Source organism: Furipterus horrens, unplaced genomic scaffold (genome assembly GCF_987537825.1).
Source record: "Furipterus horrens unplaced genomic scaffold, mFurHor1.1.pri manual_scaffold_11, whole genome shotgun sequence".
NCBI classification, from domain to species: domain Eukaryota; kingdom Metazoa; phylum Chordata; class Mammalia; order Chiroptera; family Furipteridae; genus Furipterus; species Furipterus horrens.
Window position 1 is genome coordinate 45,155,104 of NW_028327181.1, and position 15,376 is coordinate 45,170,479.

At 59.5% G+C, this 15,376-nt stretch overlaps 1 protein-coding gene across 1 annotated transcript in view; it reads right to left on the reverse strand.

The window, feature by feature from the left end:
• MYO15A (myosin XVA) overlaps positions 1-15,376 on the reverse strand; it is a 51,435-nt gene that overhangs the window by 13,120 nt on the left and 22,939 nt on the right. Inside the window, exons 28-56 of the mRNA XM_090291229.1 lie at positions 15,003-15,098; positions 13,891-14,126; positions 12,346-12,527; positions 11,965-12,037; positions 11,581-11,772; positions 11,182-11,342; positions 10,982-11,076; positions 10,387-10,501; positions 10,116-10,183; positions 9,956-10,033; positions 9,621-9,801; positions 9,399-9,531; positions 9,007-9,112; positions 8,772-8,844; positions 7,515-7,636; positions 7,296-7,355; positions 6,779-6,854; positions 6,140-6,255; positions 5,923-6,041; positions 4,858-4,999; positions 4,248-4,359; positions 4,088-4,162; positions 3,498-3,676; positions 2,888-3,003; positions 2,575-2,647; positions 2,252-2,324; positions 1,955-2,028; positions 1,659-1,741; positions 17-147 (exon numbers count right to left, since the gene is read on the reverse strand). Of these exons, the coding sequence (XP_090147355.1) occupies positions 17-147; positions 1,659-1,741; positions 1,955-2,028; positions 2,252-2,324; positions 2,575-2,647; positions 2,888-3,003; positions 3,498-3,676; positions 4,088-4,162; positions 4,248-4,359; positions 4,858-4,999; positions 5,923-6,041; positions 6,140-6,255; positions 6,779-6,854; positions 7,296-7,355; positions 7,515-7,636; positions 8,772-8,844; positions 9,007-9,112; positions 9,399-9,531; positions 9,621-9,801; positions 9,956-10,033; positions 10,116-10,183; positions 10,387-10,501; positions 10,982-11,076; positions 11,182-11,342; positions 11,581-11,772; positions 11,965-12,037; positions 12,346-12,527; positions 13,891-14,126; positions 15,003-15,098 (3,340 nt within the window). The remainder of the gene's footprint in view (positions 1-16; positions 148-1,658; positions 1,742-1,954; positions 2,029-2,251; positions 2,325-2,574; positions 2,648-2,887; positions 3,004-3,497; positions 3,677-4,087; positions 4,163-4,247; positions 4,360-4,857; positions 5,000-5,922; positions 6,042-6,139; positions 6,256-6,778; positions 6,855-7,295; positions 7,356-7,514; positions 7,637-8,771; positions 8,845-9,006; positions 9,113-9,398; positions 9,532-9,620; positions 9,802-9,955; positions 10,034-10,115; positions 10,184-10,386; positions 10,502-10,981; positions 11,077-11,181; positions 11,343-11,580; positions 11,773-11,964; positions 12,038-12,345; positions 12,528-13,890; positions 14,127-15,002; positions 15,099-15,376) is intronic.

Consider the following 15,376-nt stretch of genomic DNA (forward strand, 5'->3'; position numbering starts at 1 on the left):
GCTGCTGGCCCCTCACCCTGGAAGGGCAGGCCTGGGGTCTGGCTCACATCTTGGAGGAAGTGAACAAGGTGTGGCTGGAGGACCTCAGAGCAGCCGTGGTACGCAGCCACAATGTACAGCAGCCTCCAGCCTCGCTGGCAGCTGTCCCTGCGAGAACACACACATAGGACACATCACAGGTGGCCACAGCCTTGGAGTGCTACCCAGGAGTCTCCCAGGCTGGGGCTGGAGGTCTCCGGTTTTCGGGCAGCTCCTGGGTTCTGCAGGTGTTCGGAGCCACCTGCTGAGAGCAGGGCCGCTGTCCCCAGAGCCGTGCAGAAGGTACATTCTGCTTGGGAAGCCAAATGGCAGGCAGGGAAGGAAGGGGATGAGGCCCCCGACACGCACAAAGAAACACCTTTGCTGGGAGGATGTCTCTGGAGAGGTGCTGGGTGAGCCCTGCCAGGGCTGTGCAGAGGCCATGCACATAAGGCCTGTGGCGGGGTGGGGTGAGGGTCAGGAGCACGGAGGCATGGCTCTGGAATTCCTGGGTGGGGAGCACGTGGAGGAGGTGGCGGAGATCAGGACAGGACGGGGCGCGGTGGTAACGAGAGCAGCATATGCTCGGGACACTTGCCATGTGCCGCTCCTAAGCAAGCGCAGCTCACCTCCACACGCCCCAGCGTGAGGGTGTCACTGTCGGGCCCTCTAGGGTCTGGGGACAACACTCAGGCTTCCTTTGGGAAACCCCCCACCCCTCCCTAAGTCTGTGTGGTGTGGAGGTGGGCAGGAGAGCCAGGTCCAGCCACATTATTATTAATTAGTTAATGTATTTATTGTATTTATTTATTTTTAGAGAGATGGGAAAGGAGGGAGAAGGAAAGGGAGAGAAACATCGAGCAGCTGCCTCTTGCTCGCTCCCTGACCAGGGACCAAACCTGCAACCCAGGCCGGTGCCCTGACCGGGAATCGAACTGGTGACCTTTCACTTTGCGGGACAACGCCCAACCCACTGAACCACCCGGTCAGGGCAAGTCTGGCCAAATTACAGTTTAGCTTCCCTCTGGCTATAGTGATTGGTTTGGGGACAAGAATGTGACCTAGATCCATCGAATCACAACTATTGCTGTTTGTTTAGGAACAAACACGTGTGTGACCAAGTCAGGCCAGTAAGACAGGATCTGGCAATTCTTGCTGCAAATATTGGGTTCATCTTGCTTTCACTGGGATTGCTGAGCTGGGTCATGTCTTGCAATCTATGGGAGGTGTTGCTTGGGAATGATGCCAGCACAGAGGAAAGCAGGGCCAGAGTAGAGAGAAAACCTGCTTCTTGGTAACACCTGGATCTCGCTTTGCCTAAAGTCACGCATTGGACTTCCCAGTTACTGGGCCCTCTTTTGTGTGAACCAGCTTGAACGGATCATGTGTGAATCCAAGAACCTGGATTCACACGTGATCACTGCCATTTTGCAGAGAGAGAAAACTGAAGTTCCAAGAGCAGGAGTGGCTTGTCTCAGACCAAGCAATTCCAGATACACGTGCTCTGTCTACCAAGTGAGGAAGAGAACTGGGGAGGGGATCCGGGAAGGGCCACGCCTGGGAAGTGGAGGCTGAACTATGCCCTGGCCGTGGACACAGTGGGGGAGGGGAAGACAGAGGTAAAGGCCCAGCTCACTCACTGCTTGGTGCTGGTGTTGTTTGTGATCTGCTTCACAACTTGGCAGTAACATTCATCCCGCAGAACCTCGTGGTCCCTGCACAGCTGTAGGAGGACAGGTCAGTTCACATGCCACGTGCCAGGCACATAAGAACACAGTGGGTGCTTGGAGATCTGCTGGTACCCTTCTCCCGTCCCCTCCCCACCAGTGGGATGCACTTCTTTTTGGGCCACACAAGAAGCGGTCCACCCCAAAGTCCTGCAACTCTGGGGTGCACACCGGGAAACTGGGTGTCTGGCAAAGTCGGCTGGACTGACCTTCAGGAGGGTGCAAAGCACATCCAGTTCACTCTGGCCCTTCAGCGGGGCATCTCCCATGAACCGCATTACAGCTGTAGGAAACACCTGTCCCACTCAGGCCACCAGACCCCTCGCTGCCCACCCACCTCAGGGGACCCCAGGGTTAGGCCCCTCTCTGAGAGGCTGCAGCCAGGGGCAGCCAGGTCTGAGTTGGGGGAGGGGCAGTATAGAGGCCCAGAGGAGTGGCAATGAGCAGGGGTCAGATAGTGCTGGATGTCACCTGCCCGGGGTCCTGGTACAGTCCCACCCACACACCTAGGAACATGTCGGTGGCCATCTTATTGAGGTTGCTGTCACTGAGCTCAATGAGGGATTCCTGGAGCGGGGTCTGTAAGGGGAGAAATGGTGTCACCGTCGGGGAGGGACATATCTGAACAGAGGAGGGCCACATCGTGGGTCCTGTCTCATGACAGGAGGGTCCAATTTACGAAAAGGGAGCCAGGCTGACACTGAGGACAGATGCTGCTCTCAGGCACTCAGGGTGCTGAGAGGGGGGTCTCTCTGGGGACAAGGCTGTTTCCCCTAGGGGCCTGCATCACCATTTACAGATGGGGAAACTGAGGCCCGGGGCTGGGCACCTTGGTGAAGCAAAGCATGTCCTCCAAGGTTCTGGACTCCCGGCCCTCCTTGGATTTCAGCCTGAGGCCATCCCTACAACAGGAAGTAGACCGCAGAACACTTGTCTCGAGCTTGTGGCTACATTCTTTCCTACACAGGAATATTTTTGACCCAATGTCAGTTGACCAGGCAGGAAGGCTCCCAGGAGCCGAGGATGCAGGTAGGCCTCACACCTAGGTGGTTTCTCTTTCCCTCAACAGAAGTGGGGCCTCCCACTCAGACAGCTGCAAGAAGCCCCACACGGACCTCCTCAAGGTGGGGGTCACCACTCACTGGGGTCTCCTCTGGGGGTCTCGGAAATACTTCTCGGCAAACTCCAGCATTGTGTGCAGTGGGAGAGCCAGGCCGTCCTCCCCACGGTCAGCTGAGCCAGTCCTGATGGGAGAGCCCTGCAGGAGGGCAGGAGCTAGGAGGGCCTGTCCTCCACACCTGCCACCCCCTCCACTCCATCAGAGCTGACTCAGCACAACCCCCGCTGAAGGGGCGCAGAGGGTCTCATGTTGCTTCTGCCCACACCCCCTGTGGATCCACCCGGTTCAATCTCCCCCACCCTCTCCACCAGGTCACACCCCCACATGCCCAGCAGACCCCACCCTCACAACTTAGCTTTACCTCACTCCACCTCTGCCCCACTCCCCTGGCCCCTTCCTGCCACATGGGCCTGGTCATAACCCTTCTGCTGACTCCACCCTTCTCTACCCTACTGGGCCACACCGCCAACCATCTCTGCTCACATCCCACAGGCCACAAGTCTAGCTAGCCCTATCTGATTCACCCCGCCCAGGACTGGCCACCGCCACAGGCAGACCTTGTTCCCATCCACCTCCAGTCAGGATGGCCCCTTGCTGTCTCCGCCCCACCAGCCCGGTCCCACAGGTCTCACCTCTCTCCTGCGGCCCACCTCCCACGCAGCAGCCGTGGAGGCCACGGCGGCAGCCACGGCGGCAGCACGACCCCGGCTGGGCTCTGAGGGCAGCTGCAGGAAGTCGGGGGCAGCCACGGGCTGCACCAGCTCAGAAGGGAAGCGTCCCACGCGACCGTGGATGGTCCCGAACCTCCAGCCTAGAGGGCATGGAAGGAGTCTGAGGCAAGCAGGAGGGTCTCCTCTTGGACTAAGAGACCCTCCAGGGATCATTGAGTAGCCTGGCTGCTCCCTAAAGCACCTCTTTGCAGGTGAGGAGGCTCGAGGCTCAGGGAAGGGAAGGTGTCCCTGCCGTGGGAAGTGGGGCAGCATTTTGGCACGAGCATGGAAACACTAATGTCCACAGAGACCCTTCAGCCAGATATGCAGGCAGAGGGCTGGCTGGGTGGCCACTAGGCGTCGCCTGAGGAGACCTGGCCAGGCCGGACCCCTCTGAGGCCTGAGAACCCCATCCTGCACAGGCAGTGTGCATGCATGAAGCCAAGGTAAGCTCTATGGTAGGTTCGAGGTCCTGGGGTGCTGGAACTGGACAGGGGCCCCGGGACACCCACCGAAGTCAGGGCCTCGACGCTGCAGCTCCTCCAGGTACACGACCTTCTTGCGGACGACACAGCCGGCACTCCAGCCTGTAGCCCAGGCTTGCGTCAGCGATTGCCAGGGAGACCCCTGCCCAGCCCCCCCCCCCCACGGCCCCCATCCCAAGGCACTGACCCATTCGAGGTGGCTCCAGGGGCTGCAGGTGGATGATGTCGCCCTTGTGGAAGGCCAGCAGGGATGGGTCCTCAGGTAGGAAGTTCCTCACAGCAACCACGTAGTCCGAGTCCTGAGATAGCCAAGGGCAGAGTGAGGGGCTCCAAGCCCTTCCCCCTCTCTCCCTCCCCAGCGCTTCCCCACAGAGGCCAGGTGCTGGGCCTGAGGCAGAGAGGACCTGCTCTTTGCCTGGCGGCTGCCTGGTCTGGAGGGGGTTGGAGCTGATGGCACTGCAGTGGGCAGTGGTGGGCGGTGCCGTCACTGCAGGGGGGCGAGGGCTACAGCTGCAGTGTGCGCAGGGTGGCGCGGTGACGACCTCAGTGAGGGCCGTGGCAGAGGGCTTTGAAGGAGCAGGCAAGGGCCAAAGGGCCCTGCAGGTGGAAGGCACAGCCTGTGCAAGGGCCTGAAGGCCCACGGAAGCCTATGGACAGGTGGCTGACACACACGTGCGCACACACAACTGCTAACACACACACAGACACATACTTCCCAGGCAGGTGTGGTTGGGATGTGTCTGGGGTGGGAGAGCCCTCGGCTCCTGGTGGGGAAACATCTGTAGGGAGACCCTGACCTTCTTCAGCTCCAGGATGAAGTCGTCCACCAGGGTCTTGACCTGATGAGCTCGGGCTGAGAAGAGAATGACCTTCTCATTGGCTAAGTTGAACTCCAGCATGTTCTGGGAGGGGATGGTCACGAACAGGATGTCTGTAAAGCTGAAGGGGGGATAGTGGCATGAGGGCAGGAACCAATGACCAGAGGGACACCCTCTGCTCCACCCATCCTTCTCCTTCTGCCCCTGCCCTGTCCAATTTCCAAAACCCAGCCCCCCCCCCGCCCCATTAAACCAGCACCCCTGGGACCCAAGGAACTTCCCCAGCCTTCCCTTGATCACTCAGTGGCTCCAGTTCATTGCCAACTACCCTTTTCACCAACAGCATTCCAGTCCCTCCCCACGCTCTGCCATCTCTCTCTCTCTCTCTCTCTCTCTCTCTCTGCCTCTTGATCCAATCTCCCAGGTTTTGCTTATACAAATCTATCTTTCAGGCCCTGGCCGGGTAGCTCGGTTGGTTAGAGCATCATCCCAATACACCAAGGTAACAGGTTGAATCCCAGGTCAGGGCACATACAAGAATTAACCAATGACTGCATAAGTGGAACAACAAATTTATGTTTCTCTTTCTCTCTGTCTCTCCTCACTCCCCAAAATAAAAGCCAGACCTGTCTTTCACTCATTAACCAAATTCTCTCCATCTTTCCAAGTGAGCCAGCCTCTTCCTGTCCTGTGCTGTAAAGGACAAAGGCACTGCTGGCAGGGAGGGGCTGCAGGACCCTCGACAGTCTCACGGTCTCAGACAACACCCACAGCAATGAGCTCTGTGAGGGTAGGGGTGGGGGAGAGGTCCGGGAGGCAGGCCAGCAAGGTGGGCTCCTGGCTCACCTACCTCCTGGCTGTGTAACCTGAGACAAGCCCCTTCTCTCCCTGAGCCCATCTCCCCATCTCTAAAATGGACCAGATTAAAGGACTCAGCACAGAGCCTGCCTGGCACATTGCAGGTGGAAGGTCAGTGAGAAAATGCTGATGCCAGCCTGTGCCCCAGTGCCCAGCTAGCCCCACGTGCAGCCGCCTGCCAGTCACCTGTATGTACGCAGGACCCGCAGCTGCCCGCTGGCCTCCCGGTTGCCCCTGACCATCTGCAGGAGTTTGATGCCTGTGTGGGACACAGCTAGGAGCTGCACGCCAGTGCCCACGCTGCCCTGGGGTGGGGATAAGGGCACATGATGGCCTTCTAGCCCTGTTCTTAGAGCCACTGGACTGGGCTGGGTTGGGGGTGGGGCTGGCAGGCGGCTCGCACCGTGGCAGGGAAGAGGCGGGAAAAGTAGACCTCCCAGCTGTCACGTGCGGTGTTGACCACAGTCCGCTTCATGCTCTCCGTCACCAGGGGCCGATGCGTGTCCAGATGGTTCTGGGCTAAGGGACACCAGGTTGGGTCAGGACCCTTCCCCCACACTCTGCTGGCCCACATCACAGGGAGGGAGGCTGATACTCAGCAAGAGGATATGGGACCACTGTGTTCTCAGTGTCCAGACTGGGAAACAATATCCAGAGACAGACGGGATGGCCCAGGCTACCCAGCCTGCCAGGCAGCGCTGACATCAGATTTGTCACCTAGCCCTGACCGGTGTGGCTCAGTGGGTTGGGCATCACTCCGCAAACCGAAAGGTCATCAGTTCGATTCCCAGTGAGGGCACATGCCTGGCTGCAGGCCAAGTCCCTGGTTGGGGGTGTGTGAGAGGGAAACCAATTGCTGTTTCTCTCCCTCTCTTTCTCCCTTCCTTCCCCTCTGTCTGAAAATAAATAAATAAAAATCTTCAAAAAAAACCCCAACGACTTGTCACCTGGCTGTGGGAGAGACTAGCAACAGAACAACAAGGGGTGTCTAGGAGGTGAGTGAGGCCAGGCTCATCCCTTCCCTTCCCTCCCTCTGTGGTACCAAACAGGGCCTTCATCTTGAGCCTCTCGTCCTCAGAGATGCGCAGGCAGGCCTCGGAGAACGTGTCATGCAGGATCTGTAGGAATGAACCGTAATGCAGGTGGCCCAAGGGACTCCCCCCTCTGGGAGCCTCGGCTGGACTGTTCTAGGATGAGTGGGGGCCCACGTATGCCGCCGTGGGGCCACCTGGGTAAATTCGACCCCACAGCAAGGATGCTCTCCTTTCTCCTTCCCTCTGCGGGCCACACCACCCCTCCCGGCCCTTAGTTTCCTAGCCTCTACGGTGCGACTTGGGTTTGACCTCTGGGCCCTGTCCAGCTCAGACGGAATCCGGTTAGATGGGACTGTGGGCTTGTCCCTAATCATGGGAGTCGGGATGCAGTAGAACAGCTTCCCATCCACACCATGGTCAAGGACCCAAGTCCAAAAGTGCAGAAGCAGAATTCACAGACAGCTGGTCCATGTGCATGTTGTCCTGCTGAGTACACTGAGGCAGAAAGGGAAGATTGGGCCTCACCTGCCGGAACAGGAGATCTAGTTGCACAGGATGGCCGTAGTTGTCTTTTGGGTAAAACACCTGTGGGGGCGGAGCTTCAGTGAGGACCTTCTGAAGGCCCCACCCCCTAGGTACAGCCCAGCTCTATACCAACTGCAGGTGCCTAGCTCAGTGCCACCCTGAGACCTGGCTCTCCAATCCTGGTGACCCCTATTCAGCCCCTCCTGTGGCTCCAGGCACCTCTTTGCGCAGGAAGATCTGCCAGGGGGAGTCCTGGTAGCCATAGAAGTTGGGGTTGAGGAGGCGGTGTAGCTGCGTCTGCACTGGGTCCTCAGCAGGCTCCAGGGACCGCGAAGGCAGTGCTGGGGAGCACAGCAAGCCAGGAGGTGTGAGGCGGGGCACTGGGCCGTTGGGGAGGGCATTCTAGGCGAACTCATGCTTGGGAAGGGACTGAGGCAGAGTGGCATCCCATGCCCTTGGCCACAGACACACCTGGCTGTGTGCACGCAGAAGCACTCCTACAGCCCAACCCTTCGTACAACACATACAGCACCTAGTGTATGCAGGCCTGGGCTGGGCCTGGGGATGGCCCCGTGAACAGGGTAGATGAGGCGCCTACCTTGAGTTTAGTCTCCTAGCAGGTGTGGGTGAAACAGACAAGTCAAAAATGACAAAGCTCTTAGTGCTAGGAGCTCTGGGGGGGGGGGGACCAAAACTGGGTGATTTAGGAGAGTCTGGGGGCTGGCCTGTGAGGGTCCTTCAGTCTGGGTTGTTTGGGAGACCTCTCTGAGGAGGTGAATTTGAGATATAAATGGTAAGAAGGGGCCAGGCATGCATGCAAAAATCTTTTTGGGAAGAGCATTCTAGGCAGAGGGAACGGCAAGCACGGAGGCCTGAGGCAGGAGTGGGGTTAGTGTGATCCAGAGCGCAGGAGCGCACAGTGTGCCGAAGGCAACGAAGGCAACGTGGAGCGACGAGGCTGGGGAGCTGCGCAGAGCTGAGGCCACCGGGTGGAGTGTGGAGCTCCTCCTAGGGGCCACAGACCATTTCTGCCTGGGACTTGCTGTGAGCTCATTTCTATCTCTACAGATCACTGTGGCTGCCAGGAGGCACATGCAGAGGTTAGGGCTGCAGCTGCGATGGCAGAAGGCTGGCCTAGATTTAGATCCCTGGTCTGACATTTTTGAGCTGTGTGACCTTGGGCAAGTCATTTAACTTCTCTGCGCCTCTGTTCCCCCATATGTAACATCTGTAGGTACAGATGACACTGTGTCAAAGGGTTTTAGTGGAGATTTAGTGAACCAGAGTGGGCCTGGTCTGAAATCAGTGTTATTGAAGTGCTAATATGATCACACAAATGTCCACACAGTAGGTCCATACGGGCTCAGGACACAGACACACATGCCACTGACACGCAGGCTCACCTGTGCTCACAGACCTTCCTCACGCACGGAACACCCGCCCTCTTGCCCCTCCGTCCCTCTCCTGGCTCCTCACCTGGAGTGGGCCCCATGGGTGGCTTTGGTGTGCTGGTCACTGGCTTCACCAGGGCCACAGCCTCTCTGGGCACCTGTCCCCACCCCAAAGAGAGTATTCAGAGGGCAGAGGTGGGCCCTGTGGAGGGGGAAGCATCAGGGCCACGGCTTATAGGGGCACCTGGTTTCTGAGGCTCCCCTGGAGACCCCACTTTGTCTTTCATTCTGCTTGGGCCCAGCCAGCCTCTGCCCCTCACCTGGGTGCCAGGTGCTGCTGTCTGGTGGCTCATCTGCTCCTTCAGGATCATCAGGGCTTCCTCGTGGGGGTCTGGCCGCTTCACAAATAGCCGTCCTCCGTCCTTCCTGGTGGGTTGGACACTGAGCTGCTCTTCCCAGTCACAGACTCCTACAATGAGGAACCTCTTCCTCCACCCTCCGCTATTATAACTGAGAACCCCAAGAGGCTCTCATATCAGCCACTGGCCCGAGGTCATAGAGCACAATGCAGAAAGCAGTCTGGGCCTCCCTCTGCCAGAGGGGACGCTGGGGACTGTCTGCACAGATAGACTCACTCCCTCAACACTGCTGGGCACTCAGGTAGGTGTGGAGGACCCTTGCTGCAGGGCTGTGGGGGGCCGGCAGGGCTGACCTGAGGGCCTTGGGCTGGCCTCCCTGGGGCGGCTGCTGGCACTGCCTGACAATGTTCTTGATCTGCTGTGTGGGCTGCGGGAAGTGCTCAGAGTTGAGGGTCGAGTACCGGACCAGCTCCGTGCCAGGCAAAGCTGCGGACAGGGGTGATGGTGGGAGACAGAGTGAGACCACACCTCCCAGACCCATACCGGGAAGCCCCCAGCAGGGATAGGACACTCACTGGTTTCTGGAGAAGCCCGGTCCTGAGCTAGAATGGGGGCAGCCACAGGCTTGGTGGGGGGCCTCGGGGCCCTGGCCAGAGGGGCTGGGGTCAGGGGCTTTGGAGTGGAGCGCAGGAGCACAGGCTTGGCCGGGGGTCCACTGCCAATGAACTTGGGCCGTGCCTCTGGTGCTAGGGGTTTCTGTGGAGAGCAGGGCTGAGGTGAGCTGCCTGGGACACACCAACTTGCCCTCAGGAACCCCACGTGTGCCCAGGGTTGGTCAGGGGTCCTGGCTCGGAGAGGTGCAACGATGCCCCGGAGCAGCACCGCACTCGCCTGGGCAGGCCGGACTCACCTCCGGGGGCAAAGGCCTTGGGCCAGGATTCAGGGGTTGCTGCTGGAGTGCCATGGCCTGCAGGGTCATCTCCCTGGCCTAGGGAGAGGTAGTGGTAATGACCAGGCAGGCCCGTGCTCCGGGGACAGGCCCCCACTGCCACAGCCCCTCTCGCACTCACCAGCAGCACGGCCTGTTTGTGGATGAAGGCTTGCTGCAGAGCCAATGTGGAGGCATCCAGGCCCGGGACTGGGGCAGCCACAGCAGAGGGGCGAATCCCAAGGCGGGGGAGATGAGGGAAAATAGGAATTTCCTACCAGCCCCCCCCCCAAGTTGTCTCACATCCACCATGCCCACGGCTGCCACCATTTTAGCACGGGAAGGAGCCCAGAGAACTTGTGGGAGCCCCAGGCTTGCCCACCCCTGCAACCAACCCCGGGGCAGGCACTGACTTGGCTTTGGCTCTGGGGGTCTCTTGGTGACGTCTTCAGTGCTGCTATTGCCACCTCCACCAGGCTGGCCTCCCCCTTTCATGCGGTAGGCAATGGCTGTTGGCTTCTCCAGGTCCTGGGGGCAGCAGGTGGCTCGAGTGACTGCCTCAGTGCTGTCCTCCCAAGGTTCCAAGGCAGCGGGCACCTGACACCAGCCTCCTCCCCACTCCCAGGGGCCTCCCCCCAGGCAAGTGACTGACATTTGCCCAGCCGCGGTCCATTCCAGTCAGTCCTCCACACCTTGCTAGCTCCCAACTCACCGCCCCCCTTTCACAGACAAGTAAACTGAGGCCAAGGAGGGGCTGTGCCCTTCTCAGAGCTGCACATCCTGCCAGGGAGGGGCCCTCGGGGGTCCTCAGAGGGAGCAGGATGCCTGAGGGGCCTGGCTTCCACCGGAGGTCCTGGGCCTCTATCCAGGAGCCTCTCTAGCCAAGAGGACACCCTCCTCCTTTGCCAGGTCCCCAGCAGAGACCCCGGTGGGACACGCTACCCCGTGGCCCTGCAGTCCTCCCGCAGGTGCGTGTGCCTGCTGTGTGCAAACACCCCCGGTCCCTACCGCATCCCCGTAGGACAGCACAGGGTCGAAGAGGCTGTCCAGGTAGCAGTCCAGCCCCTTGTGAGACACAGCAGGCTCGCCGAGGCTGTCCAGGTCTGGCAGTGGGGGGACACGCAGGAGTCAGGTTCTTCCCTCTGCTGGTCACCTCTCTCTACCCCAGGTGCCCTCCCCGCCAGAGATAATGGCCTCTGCTGGTTGACCTTGGTGGGTCGTCGTCCCTCTCCGGGGCTCAATCTCCTCATGTGTACGGTCCTTACGGTGGCTGTAGTACCCGTTGGAGTCAGCCGCCTTGGGCACGTGCTCCTGTGGCTGGGGCCTGGACGGGACGTCCTCCTCCGAGTCCCAGCTGTTCCTGAACACCCTGTGGGGAAGGCAACACGTAACCTCTGGCCCCAGAGAGACACGTAGCCCTCCCTGACCGCCCCCCACCTCCTTGTCTTCTGTACTCTGGAACCGAGTGACTCCCTGTAAAGGAGGGACCCTTGGGGAAGCCCCACCTCTTTGAGGACCTGGAGGCTGAAGTTCAGAACTCAGCCTCTCCCTGCAGCCCGAGGGATGGGGGAGTCTTGTGCTGGGAGGGGGCCCAGGGAGCCACTTACGCTCTTGGGCCTCCCCTGCTGGCCATGGGTCCTTCTGCACCCACAATGAAGTAGGACTTCTGTCGTGGAAAGTCCCTGAGCAGCTCGAGGTCTGACACCAGGTCCAGCACGTAGTCGTGGCCTGCCAGCTCTGCCCACTGGACCCCATGCTTCATGGCCACCGTCCAGCCCCGCCAGCCGTCTGCCAGCCCCCTGGTGACAGCATGTGAAGGGACATCAGTGAAGGATGAAGTCAACGGGTACCAGCTGGGGAGACTCTGGGATATGAGCCACACCCCAAGAATGACCAGAGTGGACCCCGTGGGGCCCTTTGGGGAATCTGACCTCCTTCCCTCCTTCCCAGGTGCAGAAGGGTGGTCTGGGCAGGGCGTTCTAGGAGCTAACCTGTGCCTCAGAATGTCTCCAGCCACCTCTTCCCCCGTACTCCAGGAGTGCACCGGGCAGGAGAACTGGTCACCTGGACAAGAGTGGGTGCTGGGCTCAGCCGGGAAAGCCACGGTCGGTCCGGTTCTGCTGCATACCCCCTGCTTCCTGCACTCAGGCCTCTCACTCTTCCTCAGGGCCCCGGCTCTGCCTCTTTTCTGCCCCGGCTCCTCCCCACATTTCAGGTCCACCCCACACCCACCTGAAGACTTCTGTCCAGGGCCAGACCCCGCAGGGTCTCCCCAGCTCCAGAACCTCCTGTGGCTTCTTCTGACCCCAGGCCCTGCTGACTGTAGCTGCTCCTCCCTCATTGGGGTGGGTGGGTCATACAAAGTGGCTTACCATTGAAGCAGGCCACATCCAAAGCCATGCTGGCCTTCTCCTGGGCTGTGACCCACTCGAGCTGGGTTGGGGGGAAGGTTCGGGCGGCCCCAGGGCCCTGCTGTTGGGCCCGGCCCATGGCCTGCATGAGGCGCTGCTGGCACACTGCCTGGAAGCCGCTCCGCCCGTAATCAGACACAAACCTGAGAGGCAGCAGTGAGAGCAGATGAAGAGGGATCTGAGGCTAGCCCAGGGTTGGGGGACATCCCGAGGCTAGTTTAAGGGAAGCCCAGACTAGCCCAGAGCTTTAAGTTGAGGCTGAAAAGGCCTCAGACTAGCCCAGAGTCCCAAGGGTAGGCTGAAAAATAAGGATACCAGGATACTCAGAGGTATTTCAGACCAGCATGGAAGCCTGAGGATAGGCCAAAGAGGGTCCAGGGCCACGCATCTGAGCTTGTTGGAGCGAAAAGTGACTGCCAGGGTGGGCTCTGCAGCACCATGTGGGCAAGAAGTGGGGCTCTGGAGGACTCTACCCTCTGTCCTCTCACCAGGCAACCCTGGCTGCTGAGCTGCCCTCTCAGCCTGCTGCCCAGGTCTCACCTCCGCAAGAGACGGCTGTGAGGGTCCCACGCGACCCAGGACCAATGAGCCTGACCCCTGTCAGAGGCAATGTTCCTCACGCCCAGCTCCCTGTCCCCCTCCCAACGGCTGGGGTGCCTGGCCAGGAGTGGCAGGGGAATAGGACCACAGTGGCTACAGGACGGAACCTAGAGCTGTGTCCACAGGAAGCCTGGGCAGGCAGGTGGCCCTACCCTATTGCCACAGGTTCAGAAGACTGCAAGTGAACAGCCCACCAGCTGCATGTGGCCTGCGTGACTCCGTGTGCTCTGCAGCCCCAGCCACCCTGTAAGGTGGGTCCTGTCACCACACCTGAGTACTGGTAAGGAAAGGAGTTCAGAGAGGAGCAGTGATGTACCCCGGCCATACAGCATGTAAACGTCACAGCTAGAATCCATGCCCAGGGCCCACTTGAGCTCTCTTCTTGGCAAGTCACCCTTATCACCCAGTGGGGTGACATCCTCCTCCTCCTCCTTGGGATGCCAATAATGTGTCCTCACACGGCACTTAGCAGATCCCCATGTCTGTTCTAGGCACCTTACACCTTTCCTCTCACAGCCTATGAAGTAGGTTCTCTTTTTATCCCCATTTTAGACTGAGGAAACTGAGGCTCAGAGAGGTGAAGTAACTTACACAAGGTAGCACAGCTCTGATGTGGTGGAGCTGGGACTTGAACACAGACTGTCAGAGTCTATATTTCTAACCACCCATGAAATCCCCATGATGTGAGACGTCAATGCCTCAATTTCAGTTCCCTCCACTTTGGTTTTGCCACCCACTGAGTTCTGGAAGTCCTTTGCCCAATCTCCCCTGACTCCTACCCTCCAGAGTAAGTCCAATGGAGACAGAGGGCAGCCCCTGACCGGCCCCCATGCACACAGACCTCACTCCTGGCTTCGCGCCAGCGTCACTGTCCTCATCCCTGCCCCACCACCTGGTTCTACTCACTTGAGCAGGTACTTGTTGAGGCGCGAGGAAGGTGCGAAGCCGCTGAGGCAGGCAGCCAGCAAGAGCCAGCCCCGCTCGGCATTGTGGGCACTGGGGTTGCGCCACACCTGGTTGGCCAGTTGTGCCAGGATCTCATCTCGCAGTTCGGGCACTGCCAGTCCTTTCTGAACAATGTAGTTCCCGAAGACATTCTCCCGGGCGCCGTGCAGATGGGGGTCACCCATGAAACGCAGGATCTGGGCCACAAACAGACTCCCCTGGGCCTCTCAGAAAGTTGTTCCTGCCAGGTCCCTCCCCGCAACATGCATCCTTGTGTTCTTCCCATGTGTCCCCCTGCCCATATAAACGTCCCCCACATTACAATATAATAGTTATGTTCCACAACAAGCGACCAGGTGGTTCCCCCCAACAGTGGGAAAAAGCCAAGGTCCAACATATATGCTCCTGAACCCTCCACAGACCCCCCCCCGCCCCCTCCCCTGCACCCTGGCCTCCAGTAGGCCCCTCGCCTCCTGCTCCATTTGGACCCCATGGGCCCCACATATTCAGCTACAGGCCCTCGGGATGAAATCTGAGCCTCACGTTGGTCAGTCAAGGCCTGTGACCCCTCTGGCCTTGCTCTCCGGATTCTCTGTTCTGATTGCATTGATTTCCTCTTCTCTTTGTGCCTTCTCCACTTGCCCTGGCTGAAAGTCTGACTCTGCCTTCGACTCTAGCTCAAATGCCCTTCCTCCGGGAAGCTCTGACCTGCCTAGGGCTGGATGAGGGGCCTCCCTGGGTCCATGCTGGTGGTCACTGGTCAGAGGTGCTCGGCCTCCCCTCTCAGACTAGACAGTCCTTGAGGCAAGAACCTGGGTCTATTCTTGGTGCCCCTGGGGAGACCAAGAGGCAGCCTTCCTGCCAGGGAGATGGCTGGGAGGAGGCAAGCCCTCAGTCCCCAGATCGCAGCCCAGAGGCAAGGCCCACCCTGGCATAAGCCTCTCTTCCAAGGATGAGGCCCTGGCTTACGGCTTTGGCGAGTGGATGGTTCAGGAGGGCAGGGCAAGGAGCCTCACGACCTGGCCCCAGGCACAGGGGCTGCTAATACGAAGGTGGTCCGCACAGACCCGTACCAGCTTGAAGATGCTCACGGCTTCTGCATGGTGCTCTGCTGGCAGCCCTGTGAGGGGTGTCCCCAGGGGCACGGTCAGCATCCCAAAGGCAGGCTCCTGAGGGCACAGGGCAGACAAATGGGGACAGAGCCAGGATGGCCAGGCGTACCTGCTCTGTGCCAGGTAGGAATGCAAGAGACTAGGAGGCAAGACTTGCGTCCCCAGTGTGTAGATGGGGAAACAAAGGCTTGGAGGGGGCAGACACTGGCCCTCCGCAAGTTGGTCGCAGAGACAGTCTGAGTCCCCGCTCTAGGCCTTTCCTGGGGGACAGAAGACTAAAGCAGGGATGACAAACTGTGGCTCCACTGATCGTGATACTTCTGACGTATTTCCAT